This window comes from Podarcis raffonei, chromosome 5, assembly GCF_027172205.1.
Source record: "Podarcis raffonei isolate rPodRaf1 chromosome 5, rPodRaf1.pri, whole genome shotgun sequence".
NCBI classification, from domain to species: Eukaryota; Metazoa; Chordata; class Lepidosauria; order Squamata; family Lacertidae; genus Podarcis; species Podarcis raffonei.
The window spans coordinates 94,675,398-94,695,604 of NC_070606.1; the positions used below are offsets into that span (position 1 = coordinate 94,675,398).

General features: G+C 51.8%; 3 protein-coding genes across 8 annotated transcripts in view; 1 reads left to right on the top strand and 2 right to left on the bottom strand.

Annotated features, from left to right (window-relative positions):
- The window catches only part of CLCN2 (chloride voltage-gated channel 2), a 79,681-nt gene extending 78,665 nt beyond the window's left edge, over window positions 1–1,016 (top strand). For both annotated transcript variants that reach the window (XM_053390698.1, XM_053390699.1), the window contains one exon: window positions 17–1,016. In XM_053390698.1, the coding sequence (XP_053246673.1) occupies window positions 17–211 (195 nt within the window). In that variant the 3' untranslated portion in view covers window positions 212–1,016. The remainder of the gene's footprint in view (window positions 1–16) is intronic.
- Window positions 1,017–6,961: 5,945 nt separating this feature from the next.
- On the bottom strand, window positions 6,962–10,341 carry LOC128414834 (heat shock protein beta-7-like). The gene is made up of 3 exons (XM_053390708.1): window positions 10,050–10,341; window positions 9,094–9,248; window positions 6,962–7,712 (listed from the first exon to the last, which is right to left on the bottom strand). The coding sequence occupies exons 1-3, from the start codon at window positions 10,324–10,326 to the stop codon at window positions 7,539–7,541; spliced, it is 606 nt and encodes a 201-aa protein (XP_053246683.1). The 5' UTR covers window positions 10,327–10,341; the 3' UTR covers window positions 6,962–7,538.
- A 5,139-nt stretch (window positions 10,342–15,480) lies between these two features.
- The window catches only part of FAM131A (family with sequence similarity 131 member A), a 65,085-nt gene continuing 60,358 nt past the window's right edge, over window positions 15,481–20,207 (bottom strand). For all 5 annotated transcript variants that reach the window (XM_053390701.1, XM_053390704.1, XM_053390702.1 and 2 more), the window contains one exon: window positions 15,481–18,829. In XM_053390701.1, the coding sequence (XP_053246676.1) occupies window positions 18,303–18,829 (527 nt within the window). In that variant the 3' untranslated portion in view covers window positions 15,481–18,302. The remainder of the gene's footprint in view (window positions 18,830–20,207) is intronic.

The following is a 20,207-nucleotide window of genomic DNA, read 5'->3' on the forward strand; positions in this document are numbered from 1 at the left end:
TTCTCTCTTTCTCCAGTTGCGAAAAGCCATTGAAGGCTCAGTAACCGCCAAGGGGGTGAAGGTGCGGCCCCCATTGGCCAGCTTCCGGGACAGCACAACTAGCAGCAGCGAGACAGAGGCCACAGAGATCCACCAGCTGTGGGACCGGCGAAACAGGCACTCCATCCCCCGCGAGTCCAGCCCTTCAGAGAGTGATGAGAAATGCCAGTGACGGCGGAGGGAGTCTTGCTAACCGGTTGGCGGAGAAGCCAGCGTCGCCACTCCACGGCCGTTTAGTTCCGGCCAGAGTCTTCCCAGGGTCCTTTGCTTAGCGTTCCAGCCCGGGGACCCACTACTGCCCCGAGAGACTTGCAAAAAGGCCTCTCGGCCAGAAAACCAGAGCAGCTTCAAGGCCTCACCGGGCACGAAGCCACAAGCCCGTCCCTGCCCCGTTCTTGCTCTGGAGGAGAGGAGGCGGCAGAACAAATTCGGGGCCGAGTGAGAGGATCCTGCTCCTCTCATCAGCCCACACCTCAGTGGGACCTAGATGTCTGAGAACAGCAAGGAAGTCCTTCATCCTGCGCCTTGCCTGATGTTGAAGTCACACCTGTGCCACCTGTGCCTGTTTTCGGTCGTACACCCCTGCAGTCCCTCTCACGCTGCCATTAGTCTCAGGGCTTGCTCAAGATGTTTGTGGGTAAGAGGGCATCGGTTTTACAAATGCGCACATACAAAATAAGTAAACACACCCCCTCCTACCCTTCCATTGGCCTTGCCTCTACCTTAAAATGGGATCCAGTCAGATAGGGCCAAGGAAATTGTGAGCTGAGGTGTTCAAACCCCACCTGGTCCACCTCTGCTTCTTTGCACAGGTCACTCTTAAGCTGAGGAGTGGGGGCATAAGACACCTGAAGGAGCCACTCCTGCAAGTAGGATCCAGGCCATTATCACCTGCCTTTTTCTTTTTCGCTTACCTCTGCTCTCTCACTGCCACTTCGCACACATTTGCAGTCCAGTCAGTGAGTCCTGGGTCACCAGCTTAGTAAAGGTAAAGGTAAAGGTACCCCGCCCGTACGGGCCAGTCTTGACAGACTCTAGGGTTGTGCGCCCATCTCACTCAAGAGGCCGGGGGCCAGCGCTGTCCGGAGACACTTCCGGGTCACGTGGCTAGCGTGACATCACTGCTCTGGCGAGCCAGAGCCGCACACGGAAACGCTGTTTACCTTCCCGCTAGTAAGCGGTCCCTATTTATCTACTTGCACCCGGGGGTGCTTTCAAAATGCTAGGTTGGCAGGCGCTGGGATCGAGCAACGGGAGCGCACCCCGCCGCGGGGATTCGAACCGCCGACCTTTCGATCGGCAAGCCCTAGGCGCTGAGGCTTTTACCCACAGCGCCACCCGCGTCCCGGGTCACCAGCTTAGGGACGTCCGAATGTGAAAACAGTGCAGGAGTGGGGGAGCCAGTGTCCCCCCCCCCGAAGTTGCTGGACTACAGCTGCCGCCACCCCTGACCATTGGCCACACTGCCTGGGGCTGCTGGGGAGTTCTCCACCCCTGGTACAACGGATAGGCTTTCCCCCGCTTTTATTAATGATTTTTACATGGGTGAACACACTGGATCTCTTGAGCTACTGAGCCTTTCTACCATTCCTCTCTTCCCCACTGCCCCCCAATAAGGACTCTGAACTGCTTCACTTTCCCCACCCCTCTCTCTGGCGCCCACCCTATTCTTGAATCCAGAGGTGAGGAGCGGCGAGTGGGGTTGGTACCTGACATGTAAATACAGAGGGTTTTTTATATTAATTTAATAAAAAGAAGAGAGATTGCAAATAGAGCTATGAAATAAAACGAACTAATGAGTGTCTGTTGTCTTGTGTAAGCCACGTGGTTCTGCTGGAGCGTATGGGGCGTTAGGGGAGGGGTAGTACCTCTGGTGTGGGGCATGCCGTGCTTCTTCTGGGGCTGTTTGCCCATCTTTGGTCCCCACACTGCACTCAGCTGTCAGTGGCAGTGACCCCGCCCTAGGAATGGCTTTGACTGGCTAGCTAAACTAGGTGAAGGCAGGCAATGGGTCTCAAGCCCTCGGTGAGTTAGGGACTTCCCCTTGTAGGGATGTGTATAGAAACTAGGAGGATATATTTCTTAGATATCAGCCCTCCTTGCATTTGTGAGTTCAGCAGGGTACATCCCTTTGTCAGCAAAAGCAAGGAAGCTTTAGCCTTTTCATTTAAGTAATTCAGGATGCTTTACTGCAGACTGGATTTCCTGTTATTTCCCCTGTTCCTCTCCCTTAAAACAATAAACACGCAAAACAGTCTTCTTGTTAAGTAAAGATCAGTTTACTCACTCAGTTTCACAGTAGCAGTCTTGAGGCAGGCTTAAAACGGAACCACAGTCGTACCTTGGTTGTCGAACTCAATCTGTTCCGGGAGTCCGTCTGACTCCCCAAATGGTTCGAAAACCAAGGCGCAGCTTCCGATTGGCTGCAGGAGCTTCCTGCACTCAATCGGAAGCTGCATCAGATGTTCGGCTTCCGAAAAACTCACGCAAACCAGAACACTCACTTCCAGGTTTGTGGCGTTCGGGAGCCAAAACGTCCGAGTACCAAGGCGTTCAACAACCAGGGTACGACTGCACAGACAGTTTAGGATTGGAGTCTGAGCTGTGACTCAGCATGCATCCTGCATCCCTAGTCAATAATGAAGCATCGAAGAGAAGAGATCAGATAGCAGGGATCAGAGAGAGAGAGCAGGCTGGGGACGTGCACAGCTTCTATAGGTTGTGCCCCTTTACCTGGATGGGCACAATGGGAGTGGTGCTCTCGGAGAATTTCCTGTAGACCCTGGGAGATCCAACTTCCGCCATGTGTGTGGTTCTCTAGGAATCAGAAGTAGTCGGTTTTGATTGCCTTATTTTAGATATGGCACACCATTGCATGAGAATACAGGCTCTGGCAGATTGCATGGAAGAGACCAATAGTGTCTGGGGGTGCCACATAGTGCGCTTCACATAGGAACTTTCCCTATGTGGGAATCCCTGTGTCCTCAACTCTGGCTTGTGGAGCCTTAACCTGGAATTCCCTAATACTTAGCCACGTGCAAAGAAGATTCTAAGTAGGCTATTTTGGCAATAAATGCCCCCCCTTGAATTTAACCTGCAGGTTTTTAGAAATGCACATGGCACCAGAGGTTAGGGGAAGAGACAAGGGACTGATGGTGAATTGCGACCACAAAAGGGGTGGAGTGTGTGTGTTTGTGCGCGGAGGGGCGGGGCGGTTTAAACCTTTGCTCCCCTGCTGCACGTCCTGAGGGAACCCGCTTCCAGACCAAGGGAGCTTGGCCGCCTGTTTTAACCCTTTCCCGCCCATCTACCCTCCCTCCTCCGCCAACAAGCCCACCCTGGTCTCTCCGGAGAGCCTCCTTAACCCCGAAATTTTGGGTCCCCTCCAAACTTGTGCCAAAGTTTTGTAGTTTCGATTACTCAGTTTTGGGGTGCCTGGCAGAACGCTCGCGCTACAAAACGACGACGAATCCTTGTCGCCAGTTTGGAGGGGATTCGAAATTTCGGGGTTCCTAGTTCATGGAATTTTGCTGCAGCCTCCGCCTTGCATCGGCCTGCCCTTCCACCTCCTCTCCCACCCCGCCACCAGCGCCGCCTCCTGGCTCCCAGCTGCTTCCCGCCGATCGCCGTGTTCTGCCGCCGCTTGTCCTCCTCCTGGCCGCTTCTCTCCGCTGACACCGAAGGAGAAGCTCTCCCTGGGGCTGCAGCCGCGCTCGTCAGGACGCGCGGCGGCGGCGGCGCGCCAGGGCGGCTGAGTGGCTGCTGCAGCGGGCCGAGCCTGCTGCAAGACCCTCCGACCTCTTTGCCCGCCGGCGGCAGCTGGCGCGCTCCGCAGCTGTTGCGCAGGGCTCGCCTCGGCCCCCGGAAAAGCCTTTTCCGCCGCGTGCTGAGTGCCGCGTTGCAGGAGGAGGAAAAACGAGGGAGGCAGAGGGATGGAGGCGCCTGGACCAGTACGCGGGTGCCCGGAGCTGCTGCACTAAGGGGAGAGGCTTCTACAGGCAAAAGCAAACAAACAGACCAGACTACCCAGGAAGGGGATAGAATCTCCTTCAAGGAGAGGTTGGATAGCCAGCTGTCAGCGATTCTTTAACTGGGGTTTCTGCGTTGCAAAGTTAGGACTACTCTAGATGACCCTTTGCAACGCTACAATTCTGCGATGCTTTGAGAAGGCAGGGAGGGGCTATCCTTCATGGTTTGCATGCAGAGTTCAGTCCCAACTGAGGTCATTCACGGAAGCCCAGCAGAGAAATGGCGACCCTGCTTGAATTGCGGAACTCCCTGCCACAACGGATCGCAGTGGCTGCCAAGCTGGCTAGGTTTAGAAGGGGATAGGACAAATTCAGCTGTCAAAGGATATTAGCCACGGCGAAGGCAATGTGCCTGAAATGCCTCCAGGCGACTTGACCACACTGCTGCCTGAGGCAGTTGTCTAACAATAGGGCCGGCCCTATGTGGGCCAAAGTACTGACTTAAAACCATAGAATTGTAAGCTGGAAAGTACCCGCAAGGGTCATTTAGTCCAACCCCTTGCAATGCAGAAATCTTTTTGGCCAAAGTAGGGCTTGAACCCTTGACCCTGAGATTAAGAGTCGCATGCTCTTCCGAGTGAGCTATCCCAGCTTGGTAGAAGGCAGCTGCATGCGACACAGAGCTAAGTAGCACACAAGGAAGTCCTCACCCCATCCCTTGGCATACTTTTAAAATTTTCTTATGGGCTGCTGTCTCGCCTGGATTTTTCTTAAAAGGTGAAAGCACAACCTCATTGCTGCCACCATCTCTATTGCCCCTGGCAGCTGGATTCTGTGCTAGAGAACCAGGCCTGTGTTCTCCATGGGGAAGTGTGCCACATAGGAATTGGCCTGCATTTGTCACAGAAGGATTCTGGGAAGCTAGGATTCTGCCCTCGAGCTCAGATCTTGCAGAACTCATCTCCTCCTGCCAACTCCAGCAGCTCTCTCTCCCCCTCTGCCTTTATTTTATTTTATTGCCAGAAACACACACACACACACACACACACACACACACACACACACACTGCCTAGTCAATAAAGAGTCTGAGCTGGCCTTCCGGGAGCTGCGCAAAAGAATGCTGAGCCAGGGATCCTGGGGCTTGGAATAGAGAGGGAAACGGAAATAAAACTACTGTGCTATAGAGATGTAATGAGCAGCTGGCATCTCCTCCGGAAAAAAAAAGAGGGAGAGAAAAAAACGAGGCAGTCAGCGAGCGCCAGCAGCTCCTCCTCTGCCAAAGTTGTGCTGGTCCTTTCAAAAGAGCTTTCGGTGGGGTGGAGGCGGGCTGGTCAGCTGCTGAGAAATAAAACTATTTCGGGTTTGTTGGCGTGGGCTTAGACTGGGGCCAATGGGAGGAGGGGCAGAAATGCTGCCTGCCCCTGTGGCAATGTATGTGGGTGCAGCAAGGTCAGAACTGGGCAATTCTTTTGGAGCTGGGCAAGCACTGAAAAGCCCCGCGCAGAGGTCAAGTGGCTCTTTTTTTAGCTAGCCTCTCTGAGCTCTCCTGCTTTCTACTTTGGAGCTCTTGGGGAAAGGCCGAGCTTAGCTTTAGAGCATTTGCTTTGGGTGCACAAGGTCCCGGGTTCACTTTCTGACATCCCCAGGTAGGTCTGGGAAGGACTTCTGCCTGAAAACTCTTTCACAGCCCTGGAGGGCCAAGCAGTGCAGATAATAATGAGCCTGGTGGACCAATGGTCTGACTCAGCATACAACTGTGATGATGGTTTTGGCACAGGGGGGGTCTTCAGTTTTAACCCTTTCCTGACCCTTTCCTTCCTTCCTTTCTCTTTCTCTTACACACCCAAAGCAACACCTTGAACTAGGGATGGCCAACTGTTGGACAACAGCATCAGCAGGCACAGTGGTTGCTGCTGCCCATTGGGGATGGGAGGCCACAAGCAGGTGGAGCCACAGCCAAACCATCGTACTTTTGATCCCGTTCGCATCCAGAGGTACCACTGTAATGCCAATTGGACAACTTTCATGCCATGAAGACTGTCCAACACACATGTAAAGTGTGTTGACCTTCTCCAAAGAATCCTGGGAAGCACAGTTTGTTGAGAGGGCTGGGAATTGGGTCACGAAGAGTTGGACACGACTAAACAACAACAACAACAAAGGGGAAAATACAGCTGCCAGGATTCTTGGGGAGAAGCAATATACTTTGGATGTGCTTCAAATGTAAGGTGTGTGTAGTGCCATCCCCTCGACTGGTTGTAAGTAAGGAGGTAGACAAGTGGATGCTGGCAGAGGGGTTTGGGGGGCAGTGCCTCATCTACTCTAACATTCTGCTGTGATCTGGCACCTGTCCTCTGCTAGCACCCCAGCAGGGACCCTCTGGCCCCCCTCTGTCAACCCTCTGGCTCTGCTCCTCTTCCTCTTCATTGCCTCTGTCTCTTCACCTTCTCCTGCTCTCTCCCAGTGGGCCAGGAGGGCAGCCTTCAGGTGCCTTGCCCTCTTCTTCAAGACATGTCAGGGGCTTGGGATCAGGAGGAGAGGGCAACCGAGGCCATGGCAAGCAGGCAGGGCTAGATTGAGGGTATCTTCTCCCAAGTGTCCTGCAAAACTTGGCGTAACTGGCACTGAGTGTGGCCCACTGGCTCATTCTGGTGGACCTGCCAGTTACCAAGATTCCCTTAATGCAAAGGGTGTTAGATAAAGTTTGGTACTCCCCAACCTGACGCCTTCCAGAATTTTTGGAAGAGACTTAACCAGTTTGTCTTTGAGGTGCCACAAGACTCTTTTATTGCTTTTGCTGCAAAAAAATATATCAACACAGCTAATCTTCCAGCAATAGATAAAGGTCTGGGTCCCATTTCATCCTTGCCCATTCTATCAAAGAGGGGAATTGCTAGGGAAAGAAGCCAAGAAGAAGGTGACATTGAGACAATTCTAGTCAGGAGCAGAGACCTTGCAGGGCAGGAAGTGATCTTTATTGAAAGATGGAAAAATGGGAGGTGTTTGAGCAAGATTAAGGGCCTCTTCTTCTGCTCCTGTGGTGGTTTCCAGAATTGTAGCAGGGGTCTCCCAGTCCCACAGCAGGGCCCCAGAGTCCTAGTTTGCATCTAGTGCCAAGGAAGGAAGGGCCATAGCTCAGGGTTAGAGCATCTGCCTCGTGTGCAGAAGGGAGCAGGTTCAATTCCTGGCATCTCCAGGTAGGGCTGGGGAAAACCCTGTGCCTGAAATCCTGGGCGGCTTCTGCCTGTCACTTGGCAGTACTGAGATAGTCTGACTCAGTATAGACACACTGTTCTAAGTCTACTAGTAGTTTTTATCCCTGCAGCAAAAGAGACGCGCATGGGGATGGGTCCCAGCATGCATTGCAGGCAGAAGTTCCAAGGTTCTGCAGCAGCAGTGTATGATGGGACATTGGGCTATTCAGAGGTGCCAATCAAACAATTCAAGAACAAGACTACTAGGCAAATCTACCCAAGGCAAGGTAGTTTTATGAAGGTTCCCTGCTTCCCAGGTTGTGACAAAATCCGCTGTTAAAGCTTGACCTCCGTGCAGAAGACAGGAGGTGGCGCCAGGAGTTGTCGCCTGGCAGTGATGACCAACATGCCGGAATCGTTCAGGGAGCAGCTGATGGACAGAGGATCCATGTCTGCCGGCAGCTGGCACTTGTGAGTGAAAGTGTTGGAGACAGTGCTATCTTCGGCCACCTGTGGGGCAAGCAAAACACCCTGCCTTAGACGTTCCCCCCAAACCAGCTCTTGCATTTTACACATCTCACGTACCAAACTTACACTGGCTAAAAGATAAGTTCAGTTCTTCAAAGGAGCACCTACCATCATGCACCAAAGCAGGACAAAAAGTTCAAACACTTTCCGAGGATGAAGGTGCACAAATTAGGGAAGACCTGAGGCATCCATCTCTAGCTGTTGGTTCTTTTGAGTAGATAAAATGTAAGAAACTGCCTTATCCCAAGCCAGGTCTTCCGTGCATTCAATTCAGTAATAGAACTGTCTGCGCCTGCATTCCCCAGTCTGGTTCCCCACTCCTATAATTTTGTACTTCAACTCCCATCTGCACCAGCACAGCCATGTTCTGGGTGGAATGGAGTTGTCGTTCAAACCATTCGGAAGGCACCAGTTTGGGGATGCCTTGTTGACACTGACTGACAGAGGCTCTCCAAGGATTCTCCTAGCTCTCCTGCATGCAGATCAGATGTCCCCACCCCCTCCCCAGCTAAGGTCTTTCCATGCAAAGCTGTCCTCGCCCCCGAGCTATAGCCAGGGCTGGAAAATTTGCAGCCAAAATCACAAATCCATGACTGCTACAGAGTCACAAACAGGAGACTATATGGTGTCACATCCTCTAAACTTTTGTGGGAAGAAAGGGAACAATAGAAGACTTAATCTTTTTCTTCCTGTGGCTGCACTCCCTTCTTCTAACCTACAATGGGATGGGCCGTCTGCGAGCTCTCCTCAAGAGTGTGCACTCCATTTCAGACTGGACTATAGATTTTTGTAACTTTTAGGATTATTGCCTGCTTGATTTTCACTAGTCTATGTGTTGAATCCTGGTAAGACTTACAAGTGAGTAAACCTTATATTTTCTTCTTTGCCTAAAAAATCTGAGGATGATTTTCTTTGTCTGAGGGTTTGCACATATAAGAAGAGAGGTGATCCAAATCTGCCTAAGCATCCTTGCAGATCATAATTGTTCTTTCTAGAAGGTTATACAACCTTGTCTCCCAAGCTTCTAAATATAAGCTGCACATGGATGGCGATTTTTAACTGTGCTGAAATAGGTGTTTGCATTCTTACAAAAGTAAGAGGATAATGAATAAACAAAATATCTTCTCCTGCTCATCAAAAATCCACCCAACAGCCCATGGGTGTAGCCAGGATTTTCTTGAGATTTTCTTAGGGGATCAGCCAAAGTTGTTGAGCTGGGTGTGTGTGTGTGTGTTTTCAATGCTTTTCAGTATTTTTTGGTGGATCTATCCCCCCTTGGCTACACCCATACAACAGCCTGCAACCACACCTCCTGCAGTTTTGATTCCAGCTCCCCAACCTCCACCGCCATTGGCCATCTCACCTTCTCTGCCTGGATGACAATGCAATAGTTATAAGTGGTCACCACGATGTCGTGAGGTTCAAACTGACTGACGTCCGCCATGACCTGGTACTTGTCGCCACTGGCGATCACGTTGCTGCTGCCCAGAGCAGAAGGGTGTGCTGGTGGGGGTGAGCCTGTGGCAGGGTGGAGGGAAGCAAAGGCAGAGGAGATGCAGAGGGCTGAGCGTGGGCACTTGGAACACAGGCCTGGCCATTGCAACAACGGGTGTGGGTGGGTGGGAAGAGGAGGCTGGAGGGAGAGAAAGAGGGCCGGAGAGGGGATAGGAAGGGGCAAAGCTGAAATGGATGGGGTGATGGGACGTGGAGGGGGGGAAGCCCTTGGCAAACCATCACTTCAGAGCTCTGGCAGGAAGGAGGACCTGTTCCTGTCACAGCAGGAGAAAGATGGAAGTGCAGAGAGAGGAGAGGGGAAAGAGAGACAGAAGGGGATGGCAGAAGGAGAGAGGGAAGGAGGGAGGGAGAAAAGGGGTGGCAGAGAAAGAAAGAGAGAGAGAAAGGGGGTGGTGAAAAAGGGTAGCAATGTGGCAAGAGAGAGAGAGCAAGAAAGGGGTTGGCAGGGACAGAGAGGAGGGATGGGATGGAGAGAGAGGGATGGGAGGGAGGAGAAAAGAGAGAAAGGGGTTGACAGAGAGAGAGAGAGAGAGAGAGAGAGAGAGAGAGAGAGAGAGAGAGAGGATGGCTTTGCCTGCTTTGGCTGCAGTCCCATCAGCAGCCATAGATTAGGCTCCCCAGAATGTGGCCTTTGAACAAAGATACCCAGCCACTGACCTAAGGTCAGGCAGCCAAAAGACTCAAAAAGTCCATTTGCCTGGCACTGGCACTCCCTTGGGCCAACCCTGACTCTCGCCTCCTGTTGCTGAAGCTCAGAGCCTGTGGGATCAGTGCCCCTGGCTGCCCCCAGATGGGCTCACTCACCTGAGTACCCGTAGGACTCTCGAGCTCTCCCGGCCCCGAAGATCCCATGGGGAGGGTCCAGCAGAGGTTCGAAGCAAGGCTTCCCAGGACTGTAGGTGCTGATGTGCTCTGAGCGGAAGGTGGAAGAGGACGAGGATGAGCTCACCGAAGACATGGCCTGGGCGATGGTGGCGGCAGCTCTCTCCTGGGTGCAGTGTGGGACTAAGGGGTCTGCAGTGCCTACATGGGCGGGGGAGGAGAGGGCTTTGTCCTGGTCCAGCAGAGCCAAGATGTCCATAATTGGCCTAGTCGCTGTGCCCTTGTGCTGGAATGTGAGATAAGGAGGCTGTATTCTCAGCGGCAGGGAGTGAGAGGTGATGAGAACAATGGGGCAGGGTGAAGCCCACCCCCACCCTCTCTGAACCTCAGTTTTGCTGCTCAGCTACCTGGGAGACTATATATATATATATATATATATATATATATATATATATATATATAATGTATGTATATGCACCACATCAAACAATGGTTGGAATGGGAGCGGTGTCCAGCAGAGGACCTATTTTATGGGAAAGGGCCATAGCTCAGTATTATTATTATTATTATTATTATTATTATTATTATTATTATTCATATGCCGGCCATCTGACTGAATTGCCCCAGCCACTCTGGGCAGCTTCCAACAAATTTAAAACATGGAGCACAGTAAAACATCAAAAATTAAAAGCTTCCCTATACAGGGCTGCCTTCAGATGTCTTCTAAAAGTCAGATAGTGGTTTGTTTCCTTGACATCTGATGGGAGGGCGTTCCACAGGCAGGTGCCACTACTGAGAAGGCCCTCTGCCTAGTTCCCTGTAACCCCACTTCTCGCAATTTGGGAACCGCTAGAAGGCCCTCAGAGCTGGATCTCAGGGTCTGGGCTGCACGATGAGGATGGAGACACTCCTTCAGGTATGCAGGGCCAAAGTCCCAGGTTCAAAGCCCAGCATTCCCTGGCAGGGTTAAGAGAGAGCCCTAAAGGGAACTGCTGCCAGCCAGGGTAGACAATACTAGGCTAGATAGACCAGTGGCCTGGCTCAGCTTCCTATGAACAAAGCAGGATGCTGATGCCCATATCAAGCATTGGGGCTCAAAGAGCTTTATGCACGACCTCACACAACAGCCTTACAGGGTAGGCTAGTGCTTTATTATTCCTGTATTGCAGGAGAGAAGGAGAGGCTGGCAGATGGTGGCTTGGCTATTGCCATCACATGATGTTGTGCTTGTTCCACACCACCTCCTATGATGCCTGTCGAGCAACAGCTCTTCTTGGGCCAGCCTCCAACTCCCAGCCTGACCTACCTGACAGGGTCGTTGTAAGAATCCAAAGGGCAGGAGGAGACCCAGGTAAACCATCTAGAGATCCTCGGATAAGAATGGGAGCAAGTCAAAGATGGAAGGCAGTCATTGTGACCACAGTCTCTGGGTGGCCGCATGTGGGTCCCTGTGCCCACCCCTGGTCATCTCATCTCAAAAAGGATTTTGCAAAACTGCAGAAAAGGGCAGTAGAAATTTTCAGCAGCGAGAACTCCCCTAGGAGAAAAACCTACAGAAATCTAACCTCTGGGTTGAGATCTCCATTTCTTGAACTAAGTGAAGATCGTGGTGATTACAAAAGAAGACACTGAGTTTATAAGTAAGATCTCATGGGAACACAGCCAGTTGTTCATATTGATCAGTTCCCTGGGGATATGCTGAGATCTGCTGATCTTGCAGAAGAGATGGTGTGGAAAGCTGGTAAAGATTAGACTGCGGTAGTCTGGGGTGGTGGAACTGCAACAAAACCTTGCAGCGTGTTCAGGAGTCCAGTCATGCCATTCTGTTCTCTAACACACACACACACACACACACACACACACACACACACACACACACCGGGATTTTCATCCTTATTTGAAAGCTTCTGGGGTTCTTTCCCCCCTTATGGCTTTTTTATACTTCTGAAAAGCTTGAGATTCCCCCAGCCCTACCAACACATACCTCTTGGGAGTGGGTGATTACCTTGTGGCTGCACATGAGAGGCAGTGCGGCATAGTGGTTAGAGTTTCAGGCTAGGACCTTAGAGACTAGAGTCAAAATCCTCACTCAGCCATGAAGCTCACTCGGTGACCTTAGGCCAGTCTCCATCTCTCAACCTAACCTACCTTACAGGGTTGTTGTGAGGGTAAAATGGAGAGCAGGAAAAACCATGCCTGCCACTGTGAGCTCCTTAGAGGAAAGGTAGGGTGGAAATGTAATAAATCAAACAAAAATGAAATAATCAACACAGTGGTGTTGCGTGGGGTGGCCCTGGCAGAGGCGTAGCGTGGGGGGTGCAGGGGGGGCCGGCCGCATCGGGCGCAACATCTGGGGGTTAGGGTTAGGGGGCGCAAATCCACGGGTTAGGGGGCGCAAATCCACGAGTTAGAGGGTGCAAATTACTTGCCTTGCCCCGGGTGCTGACAAGCCACGCTATGCCACTGGGCCCTGGGCGCAAAATTGTTAGGGTTGCAAAATTTCAACACCTGGTGCTGCCTCTATGCAGCTGCACACTTCCATTGCAAACGGCTTCTCCATGCGAACCATGAAGTGACCTCTCCAGACTCTTCTGATCTCTGTGGCTGCAGTCTCCTGGGTGGCTCAGATACCACTGGATGTGCATGCATACTCCGTTTCTCTCCCTTCTGTGCAGCCCCAGGCAATGGCAACCCACGTTACGCCACTGAATCAGCAGCACTCAAACCTTGAACGTAGTGGGAATGATTCCTTCTGGATGACCTTGCGACTTCTTGGAAACCCAACAGGGATCCCTCAGTGAGAAGCTCACTGGTGGCAGATTGGCTTCCCTGAATCATAGCTTGCCCTGTGTTTTTCTAGGTTATGCTCTCAGTCTGGGAAGGAGGAGGAGGTCTTCTGCTTGTCCATCCAAGAATCCTCTGGTAAAAGGACTTCAGAGGTGGAGCATTTGCAAACCACCCTCCCAATCTTACTTGTGGGAGGATGCAGTGAGAGAAGTTAGTAGGGCCAGTCCACAGAGACAGAGAAAGACACACACACATGGAGAGACACAGTCAGGTAGAACCAGCCTTTTAATGAATTACAGATACAAACAGAACGAAAACAGACACTCGTACCAGCCAGGGGCATACATCGGGAGCAGGGCAGGGCAGAAACAGGGACACACGGAAACAATATTGTGCATTTGGGGGCAGGGAGCCTAGTGTAAGGGCTGGAGAGGATGGAGGAATGTTGGGGAGGGGTGCATAGGCTTTGGGGCACAGCTCTGCAGGTGCATCAAGGGGGGGGTGGCAGGAAGGGGAGGGCTGCCCAGAGGCTAGTTGTGGGGCAGGGTGGTCCACCGACTTTGGACTGGGTTTGCAGAAAGTTGTGGCGAGGGGAGGAAGCCATGATAACTACTCAAGCATCCTTGACTGGAAGGGATCTCCTTGAACTGAACCTGGTTTTATTCCTCCCTCTCCCCTCCCCTCCCCTCCACATCACCTGAACAGTCCTTCAGCCCTTCGTCCCTCATCTTTCACTGTCATCCTTGTAGGCTGTGCCAGAGCTGCCTCAAAATAGCTACAAGGGACCAATGCGGTACCTGACCGTCATCGCACCTTCAGCAAACCTGTCCTCTCCAGTCAAGATGGCACATAGCTGGTGAGAGATGCCCTGGTCTCTGTCCATCCCTTGGTCCATCCCTTGCCACAGAGCAGCCCCCTTAAATTCTTAGGAATGAGCTACTTTTTCCAAAGGCCTTGCTTCTCCTAAAAGATGGGCAGCTGTCTGTGAAATGGCACTTTCCATAGAAGGTGCCAACAAACACAGAGAAGCCTGGGGCAGAACAGAGACCAGGGCCTGCGAGGAACCCTGCTGGGACACACACATACACATTTAGCAGCAGCCACTCATTTCCAGACTTTGGTGCCCGCCCACCTCGTGTCCTGTTCCTGCTGCCCGTCGTTTTGCCATCTCCCTCCGAGCCCAACTAGTGCAACCACCCAGAGTGGAGAGCACAAGGCAAGCAGAAGATGCTGCTCTTTCCTCGCTCTAAGCAGGTGAGTAGATGGTGAAAGCAAGGAGGAGCGGCAAGGTCTGGAGGCTGCAGGGTTCGGAGATACCCAGTGAAGCCAGTGGCTTTCAAACCATTTTTCCCTACCCTCACCTCCAGATCATGAGAGATATTAGGAACTTGGTTCTTTCCCTGCTCCCCGTTCCACATACCAAACAGAAGCATCTCTCAGAAGTCCCACTTCAGTGCTCCCCAACCTGCTCTCTGTGGATTACCTGGTTAAAAACAAAAAATAGGAGAGGCAGCCAAACCAGGAGGGATGGACCTGATTGTCTTGAGTTGGGGTCTGTATTTATGCATCTGTGTGTGTGTGTGTGTGTGTGTGTGTGTGTGCAAGTGCTTTGGGGCATGTGTTTGCATTTACCGCACTTCTCTCCTGATGTGCATTCTTCAGGGATATTTCTCAATGGTCATGCTGAACACAGGGTGACCAAGTGCAATTGATGGCAGGGCTCCTGTGCCTTGTTGTGCCAAAGAATGAAATCTGCAGAGTCATGGGATTTGCGCGAATGCTGCATCAGATGAGCCCATGACGAGCCCTGTGGATTAGACCAGAGGTATACTGCCTCTGAACATGGAGGTTCTGCTCCCTCTAGAGGAAACCAGGGGAAGCCCTCACGTCTATTAGAGTTGATCATCTGCACTGAGGAAACAAGTAGAAAGCTGGGATTAAAATGGGGGCAAAGAGCCAAATGCAAAATGGTTTAAAACTAGTCAGCAGGGCTTCACCCTTAAAGTGTGTATGGAAGCATAGCTACCGGGGTTGCTGAAACATCCTTGTTAAAGCTGTGGGATGTAAACACAGGAGCAGTCAATGACAACATTCCTAGAGTGTACATGTTAGAACATGGGGAGGGATGTCTGTCTAGCAAGCAAATAACTTCCTGGGGACGGACTTCCTCTGCATGTGACCAGAGGTGGGTGTGGCCTCACCTGTGCAGGTAATGACAAAAGCACAGGGCAGGCTTCCTTCCATGAGGAAACATCTAAGGATGCTCGCTTGGCTCCCAGCCAAGAGAGGAGATAAGGACTATCTTGCTACAAGATAGATTCTAAATGTATTTTACCTTTTTAAGCCTGTCTGCCTTCTGGGATCATATTGTGAACAGAACGTGAGTAAACTCTTTTATACTTTTATGAAGACTGTGTCGTGTCTTGTATTTTAAGAGGGAACAAAAGGGGAAATTACCAGAGTAATTATTATAGAGGTTCTAGCGAACCTGTGCAAACGTTACCGTTGCGAACTTAAAGGGTAATGTCTATAAACTCTGCTGATATTTTGGGAACTTGTTAGCACAAGTTGGATTAGGATATAATCTCACAATATATCCTCTCCTGCACCCCTGAACATTCCCACAAAAGCGAACCAACCACCTATCAGAATTAGGGTTACCAACTTTTATTACTGATCCTGGGGCCTTTACCAACTGCCTGACCCACTGAAATTTATCAGGGGATAAGCAATTTAGCATAGAGAAACAGTGGCGGACAGTGAAGCTTCACCTGCAACATTTCTGTGGATCAGGCTGATATCACAGACCTAGGAGAAGGGGCAGTCTTAAACAATGGCAACCCTAAGAATTACAATTCCCAGAATTACTGGTGGGTGGGAAAGGGGTTATGCTTTTTAACTGCTTTAAAAGAGGTGTGTGTGTGTCTCTTCTGCATGTGCATGTGGGGGGGGGCAGGGAGCAGACTTGTGCTACAGTACACCTGTGTGCATGCAGGTGGCAGGATTTATGGAGCGATGCATGTCAAGGGGATACGCAGGCTTGCATCTGTGTGCCCCCTTTTTCTGGGCATATAGGTACGCACTGCAGACTTAACACTGCTTTTTCGTAGCACTCCTCCCCAGGGAACTTTGCTACAGTAGTTGTGCGAGGAGGTGCTAAGGATCTTTAACAGAACCCTCAGGGCTCTGACCAAACCGCAGTCCCTGGGGATCCTTCTGAAGCAGCCGTAACAGTTGAGCTGGCATAAAACTGGCAGAAGTTTGGAGACTAGATAAACCTGGCCTGTATGCCTAATTAACCCACCATACAGATTTAGGCCTGTCCATACCCTGGTGGTTGTTGAATCCCTTGTGCCTCCTTTAACTTCCCCTTGTCCATGTGGCGTTCTCCGCACAACTACTGCTGCCCCACACTTTCTCATCCCTAATTCTATGGTGCAGAAATCAGCAGCCAGGGTGCTCAGCGGGGGGAAACAGTTCAAGCATATTACACCTACCCTGGCCCAAACTGTGCTTACCGCTAATTACTTTCCAGGCCCGATTCAAAGTGCTGGTCTTGACCTATAAAGCCTTAAAGGGCTCAGGACTGCAATACCTCAAGGACCACCTCTCCCCACATGAACTGATCCAGATCATCATCCGAGGCTCTTCTTCATGTGCCTCCTCCACAAGAGGTCCAGAGGGTGGCAACACAAGAACAGGGCCTTTTCTGCAGTGGCTTCCCATTTGTGGAATGCTCTCCCCAGGGAGGCTTGACTGGCGCCTTCATTACATGCCTTTAAGAACCAGACCTTTGGCTAATTAAACAACCCATTGTCTTTTAAATGTGTCTGCGGAGGGGTGGGTGTTATTTATTATTTTGATAATTTTTTTGTTACGTGTTTTGTGTCCTTATACTGTATCTTTGGGTGAAGAGCATTATAAATTGGAATAAATAATAAAATAAATCTGGAGAGTCCTTGTGCAACTGATGCAGCCGTCCTGTTTGGATTTTCTAAGCGCAAGGAAACTTTGCTTAGGAGTGAGAAAGGGTGGAGCAACAGTAGTCGGCCACATGAACAATGGGGAATTAAAGGGTGCGTGAAAGGTTCCCTAATCCACAGTTAGCCAAGGCATGAGTGGACTTGAAGTCATTCTAACCCCCTGGCACCACCTTAGAGCCCTGCTGGAGGGTAAGGGTCCCCCTCACATTTGGAGCTGCTTAGAGCTGGGGGCTGGGGTAGGCGGATCCCTTCCTCACGGGGTCTTGTGCAGTGGGGTGAACTGCAAAGGGGCAGAGGAGAGGTGGGATGAGGATCACAGTATTTTCCCACCCCGGGCTGTCCAGGATGGAAGCGTGGAGGGAGCGGCGGACCCCTTAGAAAACCCGTCCACAGGAGGAAGAGCAATGCCCGCGAGGATGACAGCAACACAGACACACACGCACACACACATACAAAAATATAGAAAAGATCTGGGGTGGGAGGATTGGCTGCTCCCACCGACGCCCTGCCATGCTCCCGGCTTCTTCCCAAGGAAGGGAGTAGGGGGGAAGAGGAGTGCATAGCAAGCCCTGCCCCCCCCACCTCGTAATACCCTGCTCCCTCCTTAACCCTTCTTTTCCCCGGCGGGTCCATAGTATAAAATTCAAGACAGTAAAAGCCGAGAAGTGTCCATTTGGGCCAGTGTGGATTTTTTTTCTTTTTTTCTTTTTTCTTTATATAAAAAAGGCATAACAAATCAAGCATCCATTGCATTCCACATTCTGTTTCAGCCCTTCAACCTCGAGCCGGAGAAGTTGGAAGGGGAAGGGGTCAGGCGCGGAGATATACATATATATTTATAGATATATATATTAGTTAAATTGTCTTAAGGGTCGTCGTCATCACAGTTTAGCCATGCCACTTGGACAGCATGAGATGGGCCACTTCTCTCCCCCCCCCTCCGCACCAACCCTGGGTGGGGGCACTGAGATCAGGGAGAGCACAGCATGCTCCCAACAGGCCCTAGATTTGGGGGCAGACGGGCGGGCGTGGGGGTTTGTCCAGCTGCCCCGCTGTTGCTTTTGTTCTGTCGCTTTGCTTGATTCTTCCCCCACCCCCGCCCCACCCTCAAGACATTCTCATGCAAAGAAAACGAAACAGACCACGAGAGAGAGAGAAAGAGAGAGAAAATGCAGCAGGCAAAATCCACGGAGCCACGCGTGGGAGAGGCCCCCCTCAGGCTTCAATGGTTGGATCAGATGGCACAGTGGAGGTGAAGGCAGGAGGGCAGGGCAGGGCAGGGGGCGCTGGTCGGCTTACCACCCCGCCTCCCCCTGCCCTGCAGACAGCCAGGCCGCCACCTGGTGAGGGAAGGGGGAGCCCCTGCTCCAGGACGACAGGCGGGCCACGGAGCACGGTCGAGGGCGGATGCCACGGAGCAGGACAGAAAAATGGCAGGTGAAGCATGCCGCGGCGAGAGCGGGTCTCACTGCTCGCCGGTGTCTTCCTCTTGCTCTTCCTCCTCCTCCTCCTCTTCGTTGTCGTCCAGGGAGACCACGCCTGAAGAGGCCACATCGGACACTTTCCTCCGGACCTGGCAGCTGTCCTCGTGACCCTTGTAGTCCTTGCAGGGGATGCCCTCGTCTTCGGTGGGCGAGAGGCAGGACTCGGTGAAGGACATGGAGTACATTGAGTCCAGGCACTCGAGCTGCGCTAGGCTCCGGAAGGCACATTCCCCGGCTGTCTGTGGGGGCAACTTGGAGAGGAGGAGCTCCTCCTCGCCCGACATGGGGCCCAGCAGCTTGGCGGCCAGTTCTGAGGGCGAGCCCAGCTCCTTGAGGAGGAGGCTGTCCTCCAGGCTGCAGAGGCTGGAGCACAAGGTCTCCGGAGAGATGGTGGTCTGGGAGGAGTCGCTCTCTGGGTCGCAGGAGCCTTGGCGGGCATTCAGCTGGCACAAGCGGCTGTGCAGGAAACCCTTCAGCAGCGTGCTGGGGGGCAGCTGGCTCGCGGCATCTGCAACACAGCAAGGGGAGGGCCTGAGCAGCGCGGCATTCAAGGGACACAGGGGATGGGCCCCGAGGTCCAAAGCAGTGTTCGAAATTAGCCAGGCGCCAGGCGCGTTTTGCACCTGGTTATCAGCCACTTGAGGCCAAGTGAAGATGCCTGGCCTTTTCTGTAAAATTGTTAGAGAGAACTTGGTGAGAACACTTCCCTTTGTGCCCTGGCAGGAAGAAGGCGTAGCTGTTTATGCTTTTCCCTGCCTGAACGCACTGTCTTCCCAACTCAGCTTCAACATGCCTACAATGTGAGAACGTCTGCAAGTCTGAGCTCCAGCTCAGACTCCATTTTTAAGCTAGATTTAAGTTTGCCTTAGTAACTCAATCACTATTTTCAGCCTGCCTGAACGAAGCTGCTGTGTCTGTTACTCTTTAAAATGTATTGCTGGTGAGTGAATGTTATTGTTACCTTTTTCAAGGCTGTTTGTGAGTGTTTATAGTTTTAAGGGGCAGGAAAGGAGGAAATACCAGGAAAATCCAGTCTGCCTTAAAGCATCCTGGATTATTAAAACTAAAAGGCTAAAACTAGCCTATCTAAGCTTCCCTTTTAAGCTGCAAAGGGGTGGCACTCTGCTGAATTCACAAACATGAGGAGGGAAGGATAATATCTAACAAATACCGGTATATCGTCTCCGAGCATCTAATCATATCCCAACACAAATGGTGCAGCTTTGCCCCATATCATCAATGCAAATTTGGGGGAGACAGTTCACCCTGAAAACTTTTTGAGCCCGTTCAGTTTCCCAAAATTTGCAGCAAGCTAGCTAAAGGTAAAAGTAAAGGGACCCCTGACCATTAGGTCCAGTCATGACCGACTCTGGGGTTGCGGCGCTCATCTTGTTTTATTGCCCGAGGGAGCCAGCGTACAGCTTCCGGGTCATGTGGCCAGCATGACTAAGCCGTTTCTGGCGAACCAGAGCAGCGCATGGAAACACCGTTTACCTCCCCGCCAGAGTGGTACCTATTTACCTCCTTGCACTTTGACATGCTTTTGAACTGCCAGGTTGGCAGGAGCAGGGAACGAGCAATAGGAGCTCACCCCGTCACGGGGATTTGAACCGCCGACCTTCTGATTGGCAAGTCCTAGGCTCTGTGGTTTAACCCACAGCGCCATTAAAAACACACACATACACTTTAGCAGGGCCTACAGTAGCCCTCCCCATCGTGGGAGAGCAGGTGGCTCTCTGCCTTGGCTACCCTGTGACGTTCGTTCCTGCAGCCGGAGAGAGGTAACTTTCCCATCTATGCCTCCTCCTCCTCCTCCTCCTCTCCATTGCCCACTCATTCTAATTATACAGAGGAGTAATTAGAACTTTCTTTAGATGCTGCACCGC

What these genes read in the sequence shown, in the direction of transcription:
- LOC128414834 (XM_053390708.1), bottom strand. Translation starts at nt 10,326, where the DNA reads ATGGACATCTTGGCTCTGCTGGACCAGGACAAAGCCCTCTCCTCCCCC. An exon ending in AGAGTCCTACGGGTACTCAG is followed by an intron (nt 9,249 to 10,049) that starts GTGAGTGAGCCC and finishes ACCCTGCCACAG; the next exon opens with GCTCACCCCCACCAGCACAC. An exon ending in TTGTCATCCAGGCAGAGAAG is followed by an intron (nt 7,713 to 9,093) that starts GTGAGATGGCCA and finishes CTTGCCCCACAG; the next exon opens with GTGGCCGAAGATAGCACTGT.